This window comes from Besnoitia besnoiti (assembly GCF_002563875.1).
Source record: "Besnoitia besnoiti strain Bb-Ger1 chromosome Unknown contig00007, whole genome shotgun sequence".
NCBI lineage: Eukaryota > Apicomplexa > Conoidasida > Eucoccidiorida > Sarcocystidae > Besnoitia > Besnoitia besnoiti.
The window spans coordinates 1,271,157-1,288,389 of NW_021703915.1; the positions used below are offsets into that span (position 1 = coordinate 1,271,157).

The 17,233-nt window shown below is 60.4% G+C and overlaps 1 protein-coding gene across 1 annotated transcript; it reads left to right on the forward strand.

The window, feature by feature from the left end:
- Nucleotides 1–1,242: 1,242 nt before the first annotated feature.
- On the forward strand, nt 1,243–16,572 carry BESB_072050 (uncharacterized protein; the record flags this gene model as incomplete). Its single annotated transcript, XM_029365578.1, has 17 exons — nt 1,243–3,502; nt 3,996–4,160; nt 4,727–4,907; nt 5,477–5,649; nt 5,933–6,139; nt 7,210–7,437; nt 7,856–7,947; nt 8,271–8,762; nt 9,227–9,428; nt 9,586–10,118; nt 10,479–11,619; nt 11,915–12,193; nt 12,568–12,914; nt 13,550–13,702; nt 14,071–14,188; nt 14,811–15,038; nt 15,356–16,572. The coding sequence occupies 17 exons, from the start codon at nt 1,243–1,245 to the stop codon at nt 16,570–16,572; spliced, it is 8,016 nt and encodes a 2,671-aa protein (XP_029218062.1).
- Between the last annotated feature and the right edge of the window lie 661 nt (nt 16,573–17,233).

Below are 17,233 nucleotides of genomic sequence, written 5' to 3' on the forward strand. Positions count from 1 at the left end.
CGAAGGCGCGGAAAGTCCCTGCGACCGCTCGTTAACCTCTGCAGGGGTCCCGCCGCCGGCGCACAGACCCGTCCTGCATGTCTCGAGTTTCCCAAACTCCGATTTGCCGTCGATTCGTAGACCACGCTGATGTCGACTGGAGAAACTCCGGATTCTCCACGAAGAGAGTTCCGCGGGGCTGCGGGGAACGAGTCTGCGCTCCAAGCCTAACGCTCGGTGTCAGCGTCTCGACCTGCTGCGTCTTCAAGGCGCGCATTTGTTTGAGGCAGGATCGCAAAGCGGCAGAGACAGCAGTTGTGTATGCTGGGGCTTGTCTCGCTTGAAAGGTAGCACTAGAAGAGACGCGCTCGGGCAGTTGCTGTTTTACTGTCGCCGCTCGTTCCTGACTCGCCTCCTGCCCTTCTCCGTGTGCATGAGGGAGGACGGGGTCTTAACGAGAAGAGGGCGTTTTTTCGCCTGGAGTTCTCTCCGCTTTTCACCTGCGGAATCAACCTCTCTGGATTCGCTCCGCAGAGCTTTCGTGCCTCCGCCCCGAGTGGGTCCCCTGGAAGTTGCGATTGACATCGATCCTTTTCGCTGCAGGACAGCGGCAGCGGAGTCCACTCGCTTACTAGCCATTCGCGGCGTCCCGCGAGAGACAGCAGGCGGGCGCTCTCTTCGAACTGACTTTTGATTTGAAGGGCTCATCAACCCCATGCCGAAAAATGTCAGCTTGAGCCCCGCTTTTCTCCTCTTTCTAAAAGGGGAAAAGACTCGGGAACGAAATGTGGACGCATTTTTACAGACGCCCCGCGGCATGTCTTGTAGACTGCAGTGTCACCCCCTGTTCGTCGCAGAAGCCACGTTTCTTTCTGAGACTTTTTCCCCTCCCTCCTTTTGCATCGTCTCGCGTCTTCTTTTCCTCGCCCGTGGCCTCCCTGCTAGTGGCTGCCACTGGGTGCGAAGCCACGGCGCGGTCATCTGCCGCAGTGCGAGCTCGCAGAAGAGGCGTCCACAGCAGTTTCCTCTTTCTCCTGGTTGGTCTTTTTTGTTTTCCTCTGCCTCCTGCCTGCGCCTTTACGCTCCCTGCTCGCCCTGCTGCTCTGTCGCTTGGGATGTCCGCCTTCCTCTGCTTTTTCGCTCGCGCCGGTATCCTCTCTTTCCACGGCATTCGCTGCTGCGACTGCTCTCATCCGCGCCTCGGCGGGTTTCTTCGGCACGCGCAGCGCCTGCCCTCCGTCTCTGCAATGCCTCGCCGCAACGATGAAGGTGTTCGACGACGACGCGAAGCCGCGCGGGCTGAAGGAGAGTAAGGACTCTCCGACGCCGTCTGAGGATGAAGAGAGCAACGCGGAGAACCAGATGCTGCTTTGGGAGAGGGTGCGCGAGGAAAGCCAGAGGTGTTCAGTGCTGCCGCTCGAGGCGCAGCGCCCCACAGTGTGTTTCTTCGTCTTCTTGCTCTTCTTCATCACCCTCTTTTTCGCGTCCGTCATCCTCACGGCCGACGTCCACGACAAGTACCTTACCCGGCAGGCGATTCGACAGACTCTCCTCCGCGCCCCGTTCTTAGAGCCCCTGCGCGCCGACCAGAGCGCCGCCTCGCCCCCGGCGTCTCAGTCGTCGCCTTCGACGCCTCCATCCGACAACCCCCTCGCTCGCGCTCCTTCGCTCTCGGCTTCTCCGCGGCGACTCTCCGCTGCCCCGCCGCGGCCTCCCCCACCGTCTGAGGTGAGTGCTCCCCGCCGCCATTTTCTTCCCTCGAGTGCCGAGACGCCAGCGGAGAGGGCGACCATCCCTGCTCTCGGCTGGGCAGGAGCGGCGCCACGGAGGCGTCTTTCCGATGAAAATCTGCGTACTCTCGCGGCGGCGGCGGCAGAGCGTGCGAGAGGGCGGTCTCCGTCGCCTCGCGCGCGGCCCTTGCCCCTAGAGGGAAACTTGTCTCCGCACGGCGGACGGCGTCGTGTGTTGCCTGGTTCGCCCTCGTCTGCTGTCGTCGCGGAATCTGCCGGTTCTCGCGCACATGGATCCCGCCACAGCTCTTCTTCCTCGAGTGCTGGTGGCAATTCTTTCTCCTCGCTTTTTTTTTCGCCGCCTTCGAACTCGCGTCACTCAACCACTTCCACATCCGATCGTTCTCGATCCCCTTCTCCCCGGCACGCCTCTCCGTCCCGCTCTCCCTCGCCCCCGCGTCTGCCCCATCACTCCCCTGTCTCAAGTAGCGAATCAGGGGTGTCAGGGCCTTCCTCCGTGGACCTTCGCTCTTACTCCGTGGGTTTTGGCTCTTCCTCGTCTGCATCCCCCCGTGCTGAGCCACTCTCTTCTTCGTCGCCTTCTTCCTCATCTCTCTCTTCAAGCGCTCGCTCAGCTTCCCTTGCTTCTTCTTTTTCAAGCTTGCTCGGGTCTTCCGCTTCTTCCTTGTCAGACTATCTCTCGTCTTCCGCTTCTCCCTCTTCAGGCTTTTTCTCGTCTTCCGCTTCTCCCTCTTCAGGTTTTTCCTCGTCTTCCGCTTCTTCCTCTTCAGGCTTTGTCTCGTTTTCCACCTCTTCCTTTTCCTCTTCCTCCGGGGGCTCTCGGCATCCCGGGTCTCCGTCTGGCGAACTGCCTGCGCATGAGGCTCTGCGTCTGCCTTCGCCTCCCCCAGGTGAAGATGCCAACCTCGAGTCCCCGCACTCTCCCGGTCTTTGGTGGCCGTCGCCTTTCTCCGCGTCCGCGGGCGGGCCTTCGTCGCCTTCGTCGCCTTCGTCTCCGTACCCTGCTTCCGAGTCGAGTAGCGCCACATCAAGGGCAGCGCCAGCGGGTTCCCCGACGGGACCGGGGGATGGAAACCCAGAGGGCCTGCACTCGGTGAATTTGGGCGGGGATGCAGTGCCCGCCGGCACTCTTGCCGAAGGTCAGCCCCTCTCGCCCCAGTCCCCTTCGCCCCAGCCCCCTTCGCCCCCGCCCCCTTCGCCCCAGTCCCCTTCGCCCCAGTCCCCTTCGCCCCAGTCCCCTTCGCCCCAGCCCCCTTCGCCCCCGCCCCCTTCGCCCCAGTCCCCTTCGCCCCAGCCCCCCTCACCCCAGCCCTCTTTGCCTTTTCCTGCTGTCTCCTCCCCACCGACGAGCGGGTCGCCCCCTCGGGCGCGTGCCGCCCAGAAGCTCTCCTCAAGTTCGACGCAGCTGCCTCGAAAGGGGGGGTCACGGCGCCGGCGCCTCGCTGCGGCCGAGGCGCCGGGTGCCGCCGCGCCCGCAGCCCCAGCGGATCCGGCGGACGGCCTTGGGGCACAGCGTGCCGCCCCCTCTCCCGCGGCGGACGGCGCGAGCCAAGGCGAGTGGGAGACGCTCGGCCTCTTGCACGTACCGCTCCTCGGCTGGGACGACGTCCTGCAGTGGCTGCAGCGCGTGCTGCGGAGGATTCTGCTCATAGGCCTCGTCTCCGACCTTCTCGTCGTGCAGGAAGCCTCGCTCACTGTTGAGCGCGGGCAACTCATTGAGAACGCACTCGACACCTCCAGGCGCCTCATGCGCAACGTCTGGGATGCAAAGGGTAAAAATCCTATGACGGCAGATGCGCGGCAACCCTACGCCTGCACACGCACGCAACCTCACTCCTCTCTCTCTCTGCTTGCCTCTCTGATTGCCTCTCTTACTTACGTGCTTGCCTCTCTTACATGCTTGCCTGCTCCCTGTTCACTCCTCCCTTCCGTCTGCGCGTGGAGTTTCCTGTCGGTTTCGTGGCTCTGCGGCCGGCATTTCTGCCCCGTGTCCTCGTCCTCTCCCGCTAAGCACGGGCAGCCTGCATGGCTGGACCGCGTGCAAGTGGCGCACGGCGGTCGCTTTTCCGCTCAAGGCGTGGTTTAAGGTTTCGGCGCCCCAACTCGTTTCGGTTTTGGTCCCCTCCGTTCTCGCCGTGGAGAGCAGTCCAGGCAGGTCTCCTGTTCGGCGCCTCGCGCACTGCCTCCGTCCCCCTCGGATTCGGTGGGTGTTTGGTGCGTGTGTCTGCGCTTCATCCCTTCGACGCTTGTCTCGCGTGCCTGCAGGCGGCGGGAAGACCAAGTTGGACTTTACTGAGATCCACGGGAAGCCCTGGGGGTTTGACATTACGCCGCAGCTGGACTCTCTGACGGCGGGCGATTGGCTCTCGCCCCTGACGCGATCGGTGACAGTCCGGCTTCTTCTACGGGACAACTTTGGCAACGCTTCACGTAGGTGTTTTTTCTCTCCCCCCTCGGGAGGTCGCCGCAGGTCTTCCGAGGCCGCCGTCTCGACCGGCTGAGGCGGCTTCGAACCCACGGCCGGCCGTCGCGGCCGCGCCCGCGGCGCAAGGGGGGGGGTCTGCCCTCTTGCTCTCTGGACTGGCCTTTCCTGCTCCCATGCCGTTCGCTCCGCGCGACTGTGTCTGCCTGAACAGGCGCGAAGGCGGGGGAGACTTCGCAGCGGTCTTCAGGCGACTGTGCGCAGTGCGAGGCGCCAAAAATGCCGTGGCAGACGTCCATTCCGCTCAGGATGAACAGTCCATGGCCACAGACAGCAGTCGCTATCAGTGATAGACCGGCCGGTTCCGCACGGACTCCCTTCACGAAGGTGGATCACCGTCAGTCGAGGGTCTCCTGCGCGTGCGAGGCGTGGCGGCTGGCGGGGGGGGTGCAGTCTCGCGGGGCACCGCAGAGGTCTTCTGGCGACTGTGTGCAGCGCGAGGGCGTGTGCGTGTGTCTCGCAGTGTCTCAGTCTCTGCTGCCGCGTCACCGTTTGCTTTTCTGTGTCCTTTCAGACGTCGAGCTTGTGTTCGAGCAGGAGCCGACGGGGCTGATCACTGCCGGGTGCAGCGTGTTTGTCAACCTGGTTTCCAGTTTCCTCGTGTCCGTGGCCGTTGCGGGCGCGTTTCTTCTCGTCACGCTCTGCTACTTCTTTCTCGAGCTCTACGCCTTCTCATACGTCAACAGCGCTGTGCGGTGAGAGTCACCGAAGCGGGGCCGCGCGCGCCGCCTGCTACATCGGTTGCGGCATGACGTCATGCTCGAATGCTTGCCGACCCTTGGCGCGGGCGGGGCGGAGGCCCGTCGAAGGCAGCGACTGAGCTTATTTGGGGCTCGCCCTCTTGCGCGCGGACTAGGGATGGGGTCTATCGAGTTGCTGCAGTTGTATGGCTGTTTCACGCGCCTGCTAGTTGGCGTCTGCCACCGCAGAGAAAGCGCGTGGGTGGGGTTTACGGTGTAGGGGCGGCCTGCGGAGTCAGCGACCCCGGTGTGTTCCCGCGTCAACTCGCCCGGCCCCCGGTATAAGCAGCCAGAACGAAGCTACCCTGTGCTCTGTAGCACCAGGTGAAAGATCTTGGGGACGGTCTCTGGCAGCTGCACCGACGCCGGTTGGATCTGTCTCTCACACAAGATATCACTCTTGTATATATATATATATATATATATATGTGTATATATATTAATATGGCGCCTGCACAGCGGAGAATCGGGTTGATTAGGGGTGTGCGTGCGGAGTTTTCGTGTGTGTGTTTTTTATTTTTTAGCTCGTCCGGAGGCCGCGCCGAGCACTCCGTCATGGCGTATCTGCGCAGGCGCTGGGAAGTCTTCGGAGCGGTCTTCTGCGGCCTCCTCACTGCCGTCCTCCTCGTGGGACGCGCGACGGTCGCTCGCCTGCTCCCAGAGACGATCAACACGTCGAACGCCATCAAATTCATCGGTAAACCTGAAATTTCGCGTCTTGCGCTCGCGGCGGAGCACAGAGAGACAGAAAACCGACCAGGCTTGGAGGCTTAGAGGCGGAGGAAGAAAGCTGAGGCGAATGCGACCGGAGACGGACTCGGCACCGATGAAAGAGAGGCAAATGCATGGGACGTCATGTTTTCGACGGTGCGGGCTGGTTCGAATGGAGAGAAGCGACAAGGCGTGCTGGAGGGATTCGGGTAGTCAAAAAGGAGAGCGGAAAAGAGACCCAGGTGTCTTTTTTCTTCGTGTCTTCTCAGATATTCTTGACGACACCACGCGCCTTTTGATCGTGGCGACCACGTTCTTCGCGCTGATGCGTGCCCTGCAGTTCCTCACCAACGCCAGTCTCTTTTTCTTCGTCGTGCAGAGTGCACTCAAAAACGCGATTCTCGAGTTCACTGGCGTTCACCTTGTCGTCGGACTCGCGGTCCTTGGTGCGGCGGCCTCGAACTACCTGCTTGTCGGTAAGCGAGCAAAGCCGAAAAGACAAAAAATGCGACGGAGCGAGAAGCGACAGGGAGAGTGTGTGCGTGAGAAGAGAGGAGACAAAAAGCACGCGCCGGAGCGAGGGTGAGGAGAGGTGCAGGCACCAGTAGCATCTACCAGGTGCCCGCGTTTGCGGAGATTCCGCGGTATACGCGGAATCTTCTTCAGTCTATTTAAGGGAGACCTTAGTTTAACTACGTATACCTTCATCTGTGGACGAGCTAGAGACCTACTATTTTATCATGACTCTCTTCATATATACTCACTTATTAGAAGACGTAGAAAGCCACAGAAACGACGAGCTGCGAGTTGGAGGGGGGGAGCAAGCAGCGAAGAGACGACATATACGTGTGAGAATTTCCGGAGGCGCGTTTCTGTCCGCGCTCTACACGTGAGTCCATTTTAATTCCTGTAGTTGGATCTGAATCTGAACAGACACACAACGAGGTACGCGTACGCGTCGCTGGATGTTTATTTACACGCGTGAATACGTTTTTACACATGCATCCCTGCGTAGCTGTGTCAAATATGCATGGAGACGTAGCTCCGTCCTCTCGTCAGTAATTTCCTTCGTGCTGCCTTGTCGCGAGCGATTATGAATAAGAACAACGTCCTCTCTCGCATGCGCACCAGCCGTGTGCCTGCTTGTTCCCTGTATGACGGTCAAGATGTGAGGCAGACTAGCTGTAATAGGTCTAGTTGCGGGTGTCTACTGCCTTGAACATGCATGGACGGAAATCGAAAAACGATAGATTCGGGGTCGCCCACCGTCTGCGAGGCAATCCAGCAGGCATATGCATACATATATTTGGATATACCGAGCATACATATATATTATCTATATGAATTTACCGAAATGAAGCTCCTCTGGCGCAGCGTTCGTTTTAGCTTCGTTGCCGCCTGCGTAGCGGCTGCAGGGGTGGACGCCGAATGCCCGCCTGCTCACAGTGGTAGAGGCGGCCCTGTGTGTCCCTGTCAGCCACGCGCAGCTCGGCACCCTCCACGAGGCGCTTACGTTTCTGTACCTTCCTGTGAATTTTTTTTTCAGGGGTGAAGGTCGATGCCTTTGCGTCGTACGGCTCATCGATTTTCCAGACGCTCTCGCTGCTGTTTGGCTCTCCGCTGCTGCTGGTGCTGCCGCCAGTCGCCGCACTGTACAACTTGATTTTCATTCTCCTCTGGTGGACGATCCTGCTCCCCATGCTCATCGTCCTCGTCGTCTACGCAGTTCGCAAAGTCACTGTGAAGGCTGGTCACACGGGGACGGAGGCTCTCGGTACGCAGAAACCGAATCGATTTCTCGAGTTCTTTCCGCTGCGTCGCCCCGCCTCTGCGGGCACCTCGCCCCCGTTTAGTGCCCTCGGGCGCGGACCTGCTGCGCGACCACACTTCTGGAGACAGAGTCTGTGCTTTCACCTCGCTGGGGCCTGGCGACCGCGATGCACGTATTCTGTCTAAACGCACCCGCCTCGCGCGTCCGCTGACGTAGAGGTGCGCTTTCCCGGTCGGTGCCTTATATGCGTCTCCCCCGTTTTTGACGTCGTCTCGACTCGCGCGTCGCGGGTGAGCGAACTGCGCCTCCGATTTTGGTTAGGGTTTAGGGTGCGGCAGCTCGAGGGTGGAAGGCGTCCGTCTGCGCGTGTCTTCGGCGTGTGATTCTGGCCGTGGCGTGCGGCTGAGACCTTTCTTCTCAGGCTCGGAGATCCCACAGCAAGTGTGTGACTGCCTCGTGGAGTTCGTGTTCTGCTGCACGCCGGACCCTTCGCGAAGCGCAACCGGCGACGACGTGAGTGTTTAAAACAAACTCAAACGAGAGCCTTCGAGCGAGACGTCTCGCGACGGCGGAGGTTTGCGCGGCGTACGGCCGGCGACTGCTGCATGCGAGAGGCGCTGGCACCTTCTCCCAAATCCCGCGCACCTTTCTCGCACCTCCTCTTGGACTTCGCTTCTTCGCCTCGCCTCGGGTCTTACACTGTCTCTCCCTGACTGTTTGCGTCTTTACACTGCTCGCCTCATCTCGACCCTCTGCTTCTTCTCTTCTCTGCTTTGTGCGTATTCTTCGATTATCCTGCCTGCGTTCGCCGCACCTGTCTGTTCTTCTGTGCTCAGGCTCTACGGCTGCAGCAGAAGGCCGAGAGCGCGGAGCGGGTGCGGCGCGAGGAGGAGACTCGGAAGCGTCTGGAGGAGCGCGGGGTGAAGGTGTCTCACATCTCCGACGACGCCGTGACGCCCGCGCGGTGGCTGTTGGGCCTTTTGCTCGTTTTCGCCTTCCTGTATGTCGTCGGCCTGTGTCTCCTGTTCGACGCACCGCGCATCTTCCGCGACCACGAGGCCAGCGAGCAGTTCGAAGGCCGGCGCTTCCTCTCCTCCGACCCCTTTCCCACGCGGAAGGACTTCGCCGCCTCCCCGCCCCTCTGGTTCCGCCGCGACTTGTGCGCCGCCGAGGCCAACTCGACGGCTGACGCCTCGGCGCCTGCCGAGGGCTCCACAGCTGACGCTCGCCCCGCGGAGAGACAGCACCGAGACGTCGAGGACGTGGCTCGCGCCGGGGGCCGCGGGGACGCGCCGACGGTCGATGAAGTCCTTAAGGCCCTCTCCGAGGTAGAGAGCGAGGCGGCGAACGAACTGGGCGCGCAGCGGGACGTGTAGGGGAGGCAGAGAGGAGAGAGAGAGGGAGGGAGTCGTGAAGGAAGCGTCCATTTTCGTGCTTTCTTCGTCTCTAGGTCTCTCACCTCGCGCCTGTCCTGCCGTCGCAGTGTTGAGGGGGGAGGGGGCGTGCTGCCGAGAGACCCGCCGCTTTGTGGGGCGTTGTGCTGTGCAGGCCTGCCTGGCCGTCACAGCCCGCGTCGCCTTCCCTCGGTTCCTCTCTGTCTCCGTGGTCCCTCTTCTTCAACCCTGTGGTTCGCTTTCGTTTCTGCGTTTGCGACCGCGCTGCCGCTGTCTCCGAGGAGTGCGTCGCGGCCTCTCAGGTCTCGCGCTGACTCGATTGCTCCGCCCCCCTCTCACCGCGTCTGCGCTTGTGAAAGGGCTCCGTCGCTGTGTGTTTCGCTGGTGTCTCGCCACAGCCTCTGTACCAGACGATCTCGCTGCGGAAAGTCACCTCGCTGGAGGGCATCTACGACTGGCTGGAGCAAGTGTTGGCGGACGAGATTTTGAACGCGGCGTACTTTGCGCCTTACCTCTCCCACCGCGCGCCGCTCGCCAATCCCGGCGCGCTGCTTATCGCCAAGCGCGTTGGCGTCCAGTGCCGCGCCCCCTCCACGTCCAGTGAGCGAAAGCCAGCGTCGCGTGAACCTGTTTGACAAGCCCGTTTTTTTCCGTTTCTACGTTCAAGAGGGGCTTCGAGAGCATGAGACGGAGTATGAGGAAGTCTTCTGTGCCGCGTTTCTGGACTGCCCCCAGGTGTTTTTGTGTGTTTTTGCAGTGTCGAGCGTCTGGCCTGTCATGCGGCTCAACCCCAAGACGTTTTTCTCCCTCAGCTCCGAGCCCTACGGTGTCAATGGAGCCCAATACGTCGCCGACCCAGAGGAGCGCGTCTACCGCGTCGGCCTCTTCTTCACTCCGCAGATGCCTGGCAAACAGCTGCCGACTGTCTCAGGCGAGAAAGAGTCTGGCGCCGCCCCGTGGTCCCCGTCGGCTTCGCCCTCGGCCTCGCCAGGCGCAACTCCCCGAATATTAGCCGACCAAAGCGGCGGAGGCGGTGCAGGGGGCGGGGTGGGCGGGGCGGATACGGGGACGAGCTTCAGTGGACCGCTCGCGTCTCTCTTAGGCTCCAACCGAGCCGCGACGCTCAATCTGTCGGCGGACGAGTTTCGCGCGCTCTACGCAGGCCGCACGAGTCTCAAGAAGAAAGTTCAGAGTCTTCGAGAAGGGGGCTTTCTTGACTACCAGCTCTACAGTCTCGATGTCGTCTGGCTGAACCTGAACGGAGACTCAGGGGTGTATATTCTCAACAAGGTAAGAGAGGCCAACAGGTCGTCGTCTATGCTCGTAACTGTGTCTATACGCGATGTGTGAAGGGCAAGGGGGCGTATGGCACAGATGGCTATTAGCTTCTATCCCATGCTCGACTAATCTATCTTTGTGTCTATCTGTCTATCTATATATCTATATATATGTATCTATTTTTGTATGCGGTAGTGCTCCAGTGAAGATGTGTTTGCCGTTCGCTGTGTGTATTTTGTCTCTTTTTTGTTTTTTGTCGCGTGTTGTCCGCGACCTTCTGGAGCGGACCGTCCCTCGAGTTCTGGTGCGGCGCGTTTCGTCTCTCTGCTTCTCCGAGCCTGGGGCTCCACCTGTGTGTTTCTTTCTGTCCAGGTGACGTTTGAGATGTCGAACGCAGGCGGGTTATCGGTGAAGCCCAGAGTGATTGCTGTTCCGGCGTGGACTCTGTCTCCGACCTCGCCGTCGGTTCACGCGTCGTTTGTATTTATCGTGCTCGCCTGCGGCTGCTTCCTGGCCTACATCATGTACTCGTACCACGCGACCCAGAAGCGCGTCTTTTCGCCGTCCTTCTGCCTCTTTCTCGACGTCCCCATTCTCCTTTTCCTCGCGCTCTTCGTCTTTTTCTACATCACGATGTTCGGCGTCAGCTTCAACCCAGGCTGGGAGTGCCCCGCGTCGCTCGGCGTCGGCCGCAACTTGAACAAGAGCGGCTTCGCGTCTACCTCCCGCCTGGGGACAGGTGCCTTCCTCTCCGGCGCGCGCGGCGACCGCCTGCACTCCCGGCGCCTCGCCGACGCCGACCGCGAAGAAGCCCCGCGCCCGACTCACCGAGCGCCGGAGCCTGCCGCGCCGACGACGCGCGGCGGAGATCCGCGCCGAGGTCAGCGCCACGTCTTCGCGTCTGCCAGGGAGCAGCAGGTGGGCAATTTCGAAGCGACAGCGCGCGAAGCCGATGCCGTGGAGCGGCCAGGCGGCAGCGAAAGAAGACCTGGGGCTAGGGAGGAAGCGAGCGAGGCGGAGACATCGGGCGCTCGGGGCGCCAGGGGAGCGCGAGGAGACAGGAGACACGCGGAGGAGGCAAGACCGGCCAGAGCAGTCGCCCGCGCGCTTCAGCGGAGCTCAGATGACAACGGACAGGCTTTGGGAGCTGATTCGCGCGGGAGACCGCCGGAGGGACAGTCTCCGCCGTCATCGCCGTCGCCGTCGCCTGCATCCTCGGTACAGCGTCGCTCTCTTCTTGCCTCTCTGTTCTCTGCTTCGTCCACGCAAATTCGCCACCTCGCGGCTCGCCACGCCGAGGCCGCACGCGCAGGCGAGGGCGTGGAGGAGGCGAACGCGCAGGGCGAACGACGCGCCCAGGCGGACGACATGGGACGTGGAGCGCAGGCGCGCAGACTGGCGAGCCCTGCCGGCATCCAAAGCGCCTGGGGCGAGTTCGGAGACTCCCTGGACATCCCCGACATCGTCCCTGGGCCCGTGCAGCCTTGGGTCTGGGTCCCAGGTTCCTCGCAAGGTGCGGAGATGACGAAAGCGAGGTATTCAGACGAAAGTAGATGGAGGGCGCATTGAGGCAGGAGGAGGTGCGCCCAGAGTAAGAGGCTGCGCCAATGAGAGAGAAGGGGACGTGGGGGGGGGGGGGGGGGGGAGGACGCGACCTAAACCGCAAGCCCTAAAGCAGAGTAGATCAATTCGATGTGGGCGTGAACTTACGCCCTGAGGTTGGGCTGCTTCGTCGCCCTCGCCTGTCGCCCAGCCCCGGGTCTACCTCAGCTCGCTAAGCGTTCATTGGATGTCTTCTTCCTTTTCAGACGATGAGAACTCGCCTCCGCCGACGGCGGAGTCGCTCACGCGATTTCTGCGCCTGCAGGAGGCTCTCGAGGCAAAGGGCGACGGGCTTTTCCGCACAAAGATTTTTGCCGTCCTTGTGCTCCTGATGGTTGCGGTGCGGACGCTGACGCTGACCGCTGCGGTGCCTGAGAGCTTCCAGCAGTCCAGAAAGCTGATTGAGCTGCTCTACGGGGCCTCTGCGCAGATCTTCTTCGCCAGTCTCCTCGTCGTCCTCGCCTTCTTCGCCTTCTGCTTCGCAGGTACATCGCGAGCTGTCTCTGCTCGTGCGCCGGTTTCGAGATACTGTCTTGTATGAGCATACAAAAATAGAAGGCACGGATAATTAGGGCGTGCGTGTGCTCAGTCGACACAGTTGGCCTTCCCATGGGTGGAGGCACACGTTGAAACCCGGCCTCCACACTGGGGCATCGACTTGAATGTAAAAATATTTTTTGATACACGTTGTATTAGGTAGGCAGTCCACTGGAGAGTCAAGCAAAGAGCTTGCGAGCAGGCGAGCGATAAAAGCGCTTTTTCCGTGTGTCTCGATGTCTGGCTGTCCGCTCCTGTCCCGACTTTTTTTCACGCGCTGGAGTGGGCTTTAGCTTTCGATTTCCGTTTTTTCGCTTCACAGGGTACACGATTTTGGGAGTTGAGTTCCGGGGCTTTAGCACGCCGACGTACTCGGTGATTTCGTGCCTGATGGTGCTGGCGTCGCGCTGGAACTTCAACGCCATCACGTCCGCGGAGATTCAGCGCAACCCGCTCACGTGGCAGTTCGAGGCCTTCCTCTTTTTCTTCGTCATCATCTTCTTCTGCTACCTGAACTACCTGCTGCTCGCCTTCATCTACCTGCGCTACGCGCAGATCAAGCTCGACGCGACGAAGGAGCTCCAGCAGAGCCTCGTGGACATCTACGGCGTGGAGCCGCGGAAACGCATGGCGCTCTCAGTCAACGACTCGGTCATTCTCTACTGGAAGGTACGCACACGTAGGGGTGAAGATCAATTTTATGCGACCTAACAACGCTACAAAGCCGACGCCCCAATATCGAGGAACACCGGCAGCTGCGTGGAACACATTGGCAGAACGTATCTCTATTGTAGAAGATCTTGCCACAGAGAGTAGCTAGGAATGCACCAAGAGACAGAACGAAATGCAATGACACGTTACGAGGGTTTAGCATCTGTAGAGTAGCGGGCTCGCCGAGGCATCCATACACACACTATAAACGTGTAAAAGGGGGGGATGCGGTTGTGGTTCGCCGGCATCGCCGGCATTGTGAGCGTGCGTGGACTTCGAGCGAGAAAGCGGAGACCTCCGCAGCACTCAGGCCTAAACCCTAAACCCTTGTAGTGGGGGAGGAGGCAGGCCACTCCACGGACGACGTGAAAGGCTCTCTATATCGATTCTTCTTCGCAAAACTCCACGTGTTCTCACGCGTGGCTCTTCGGATGTGAGGCGCACTTTAATGCCTGCGTGACGTGAAACGTCAAACGGAAGGTCGGAGTTGTTTGCTTCAAACGAGCGATAATGGCATGAGTCGACGCTTGCCTGAGTGACGTCTGGACGCCTTTCATTCTGCTGGCAACGAGAGACGCTGTGGTGCGCCGCAGGCCTTCCTGAAGGCGCTTCAACTCGCCATTGGCCAGGCGAACGCGACAGGCCCCGCCGCGTCTCTAGACGACCAGGCGGCGCTTCTTCGAGACCGCTTTTTCGACGCGTTTCGAGGTCTCCCTGCGCTCGCGAACCTCCCTTCCACCACGAAGGTAGACATTCCTTATCGTCGCAATCGAATCGTTCGCCTCTGCGACGCTTGCGAATCTTCCACAGCTGCCGTCCCACTCTCCGCGGCCGCGGCAGATCATGTCGGTCTCTCTAGGCAGTGACAGACGGAGGCGCTCGGAACTTCTCTCCCGACGTGGGGCGGGCGCATCAGCATGCGTGTCGCCGCGCGCCTGAGAGTGATAGAGAGGAAAAGACAATGACGTCCTCTGATCGGCTTTTTATGCACGTCTTCTTCGCTCATTGGCTTGACGGCGTGGCTGTTCCGTGTGCACCTCCTTTTGTTCCTCGAGATCATCTGCTTTCTTCTTTTTTTCACGCGCTCTCTCTTTTGGCGCCTTTCGCTTCGCAGGACCGGGTCGAGAGGGCGCTAGTTGGCACGCAGCTTGTCCGCATTCAGCAGTACATGACCGACTTGGAGTTCCTCAAAGCAAAGCAGTTTATGATTTTGTACGACCTGAAAATTCTCGGTGAGTCTGCGCGCGGTTTCGCCTGTTGCTCGTCTTGTCGCTTGTTTCTCTGCTGGGGGCGTGAGGTCCGACTAAAGTTCTCGACGCCTCTCTCAACCCTGGGCTTCGGAGAGTGGCCGCGCGAGCATCGTGAGAGCGTCTTCTGTACAAATATGTGGATATATAGGTAGATAAATACCGGTATACATCTATAAAGATATATAGATTTAGAGATATATGTATATTGCTAAACATAGATATATAGATAGAGATACAAGTATAGAGGTAGCGATAGAGACAGATAGATTCAGAGGTACACATGGTTCAGCCGCAGTGCGCCGCGTGAGTGCTGGGATTCTAGTTTTGCTCAAGACGGAAGCGATTTTATATGAAAGGCCACTATTTTTTTGCGCATAAACGTGCACTCGATCTATGTGTTGCGGTGCGGAAAGCCTCAGTGTTCGCGTGACCGCATGTTTTCACATGCATTTGGTCTGTATGTGGACGCCTGGGAGCATGTGGAGGTGGATGGCGTCAAGGCGCTGTTTGCACCCACTTTGCGAAGGAAACGTCCGTTTGAACGCCCCAGGCAAGGCGCAGGTGTGACTTCTTTACGGCGCGTACGTCTGCGCGAATCGTTCAGGGGACTACGAACGCTGCATTCACAAGCTGAACAAGAAAAAGGGAATTTTCATCACGAGTCTCGAGAGGGCCCTGCAGGACCTCAACGAAGAGATCGACGTCGTGCAAAGCGACATCGCCCTGCTCACCTATGCGGAGGAGCAGACCGAAGAAGGCGTGGTTCAGCGCCACAGGCAGAAACAGGTTCTAGAGCTCGCCGGCGTCGCAAAGGGTCCCGCCGTCTCGCTGCGTAAGAGAAAAAAATCAGTTTCCCGATCTCTGTGCGTCGGGATGACCTTTCACTCGGTCTGTGTGTTACCGGCTCTGCGGCGCGGCCGCCACTCCACCGCTAGGCGGGTCGCGTGTGCCGAAGCCCCGAAAGCTAGACGCCAATACGTGCGTATTCAACTAGAGCGTAGCTGCATGCCGCTGAAAATACATAAAACTGTTTTTTATGTGAGTAAACGAAATTGTCGATATATGCTTAGTGTGCGGGGTCCGCGTCACCCTTGGTGCCTCTGGTTCGTTCTTCAGGGCTTTTCTGTTTTTGTTTTCTTGTCATTTCAGAGCCAGGCGTGTATTTGCCGCCGGAGTCTCTGGCGGAGGCGCGCGAGGCGCAGCGCGAGGCGGAGGCTGCGCGAGAGGAGCGGATCGAGGACTGGCGGCGGCGCGTCTCGGAAGGCGAAGTGGCACCGCGGCCGCTGCAGGAGCTGCGGAAGCGGAAGAAGCGGCAGATGGAGGTCCCGGCGGGGTCGCCTTTTGGCCAGTTCGAGGCGCTATTTGGCAGCTCGGAGTCGCTGGAGGAGGAGGACGCGAAGCCCGCCGCGGGCGCGGCCGGCGCGCCTCCCACAGGCGTGCGCCACCCGCGTCATCACCGGAGTGCAGGGCTGCTGGCGGATTACGACGACGAGGAAGAGGAGAGAGCGCGTCTGGCGGCCGCTGCGGCGCAGGCGCTGGCCAGGGAGAAGGAGGCGCGCCGGGAGCGCGAGCGCGCCGGGCGAGGGGGCAGCTCGCCGCCGCTGCGGTCCTCGATCGCGCCAGCCGTGGGCCTCGGAGGCCCGCGGCGGGTCTCGGCGCTGCTGCCGCGAGCGGAGGAAGAGGAAGACGACGACTGGGCTTCTGTGCGTCAGGAATTTGGTGGCGACCGCCAGCCGACGCTGCACTTCCAAGACGACCGCGGCGCGGACGTCGTGGTCCGGCCGGGGGCCGCGGGGCGCGATCCGCGGAGGGCGTGGGGCGGGCGGAACGCAGCGGAGGTGGAGCCCGAAGAGGAGGCGGTCGTTCGAATCAAGAAGACGACGAAGATCGTGCCGTTTCTGAGGCCGAAGGAAGGCGAGGAGGGCGAGGCGGGGGCGCCCCTCCTGCAAGAAGACGAGGCCGAGGGTGAGATGGCGCAGGAAGCAGAAGAAAGCCAAGAGGAGGCGGAGGAGCGACCGCAGACGAACGCGCCAGAGATACGCTACGCGCGCAGCATGTCCATGAATCTCCAGAGGCGAGTGCGGGACACGGGCGACGAAGCCGAGCTGCAGGAGTTCACCGTTCTGCCGCGGAAGAAAGGCGACGCGGAGCGCGACCGCCCGCGAGCCGCAGACGACGAGGCGAAGCCGGGCGAGCGGCCGCGGCGACGAGGTGAAGAAGGGCGAAGGAGGAAAGACCGAAAATCGCGAAGGGTGGAGGACGAAGAAGAAAGCAACTACCAACGGCTTCGAGCCAAGTCCAAGAAAAAGAAGAAGAAGCCTGAACGAGGAGGGGTTTTCGGCATCAGCATCTTCGGCGACGAGTGATGTCGCAAGCAGTACATCGGCGAGTGCTTGCGAGGCGGCAGAGATGCCAAGCAAAGAAGGGATGAAGAAATAGAAGCGAAGGCCGCCAAGCGGGCTAGACCTATGCAGCCAAGAGGGAAGTGAAGTCGGCTGCGACATTTTCCGGCGAAAGAAGAAAAGGAACAGGCTGGGCCAAGCTGGTTTGAGGGGTATGTGCGCGGGTGGCGGCGTTGTGCGTAAAAGCGGCAACCACGGGAGCACCGCATACGCGTGAGATACACGCATACACGTCGCTAAACATGTGCAGGAGAAAGTGGCGGAGATGTGTGTGTGTTTCCGTGTGTGTACTTTGACCTGTTGGCCACTGGCCTGAAGACAGCCCCACGCGCACACTCAACAATGTGCGCTGGCGTATATGGGGTATAGATATTACCGTATATATACCGCATGCATTTCGAAGCCGTGTGGCGGGATTTTTCGACGTTTCGTATCTTATATGCACCTTATGTACAGCTCGTGGAAGTTCCGCGACTGCGTCGAGGTTCAGGGTAATCTTCTTAATCGTTTTGAATTCCTCCCTCCCCGCACGCAGCCGGATCGCAGACACGAGCAGAGTTGATGCGCGCGTGCTCAGTCTCAACACCAGAATTTTCTGGCGTTGTTGGCAGTGCCTCGATGCAGG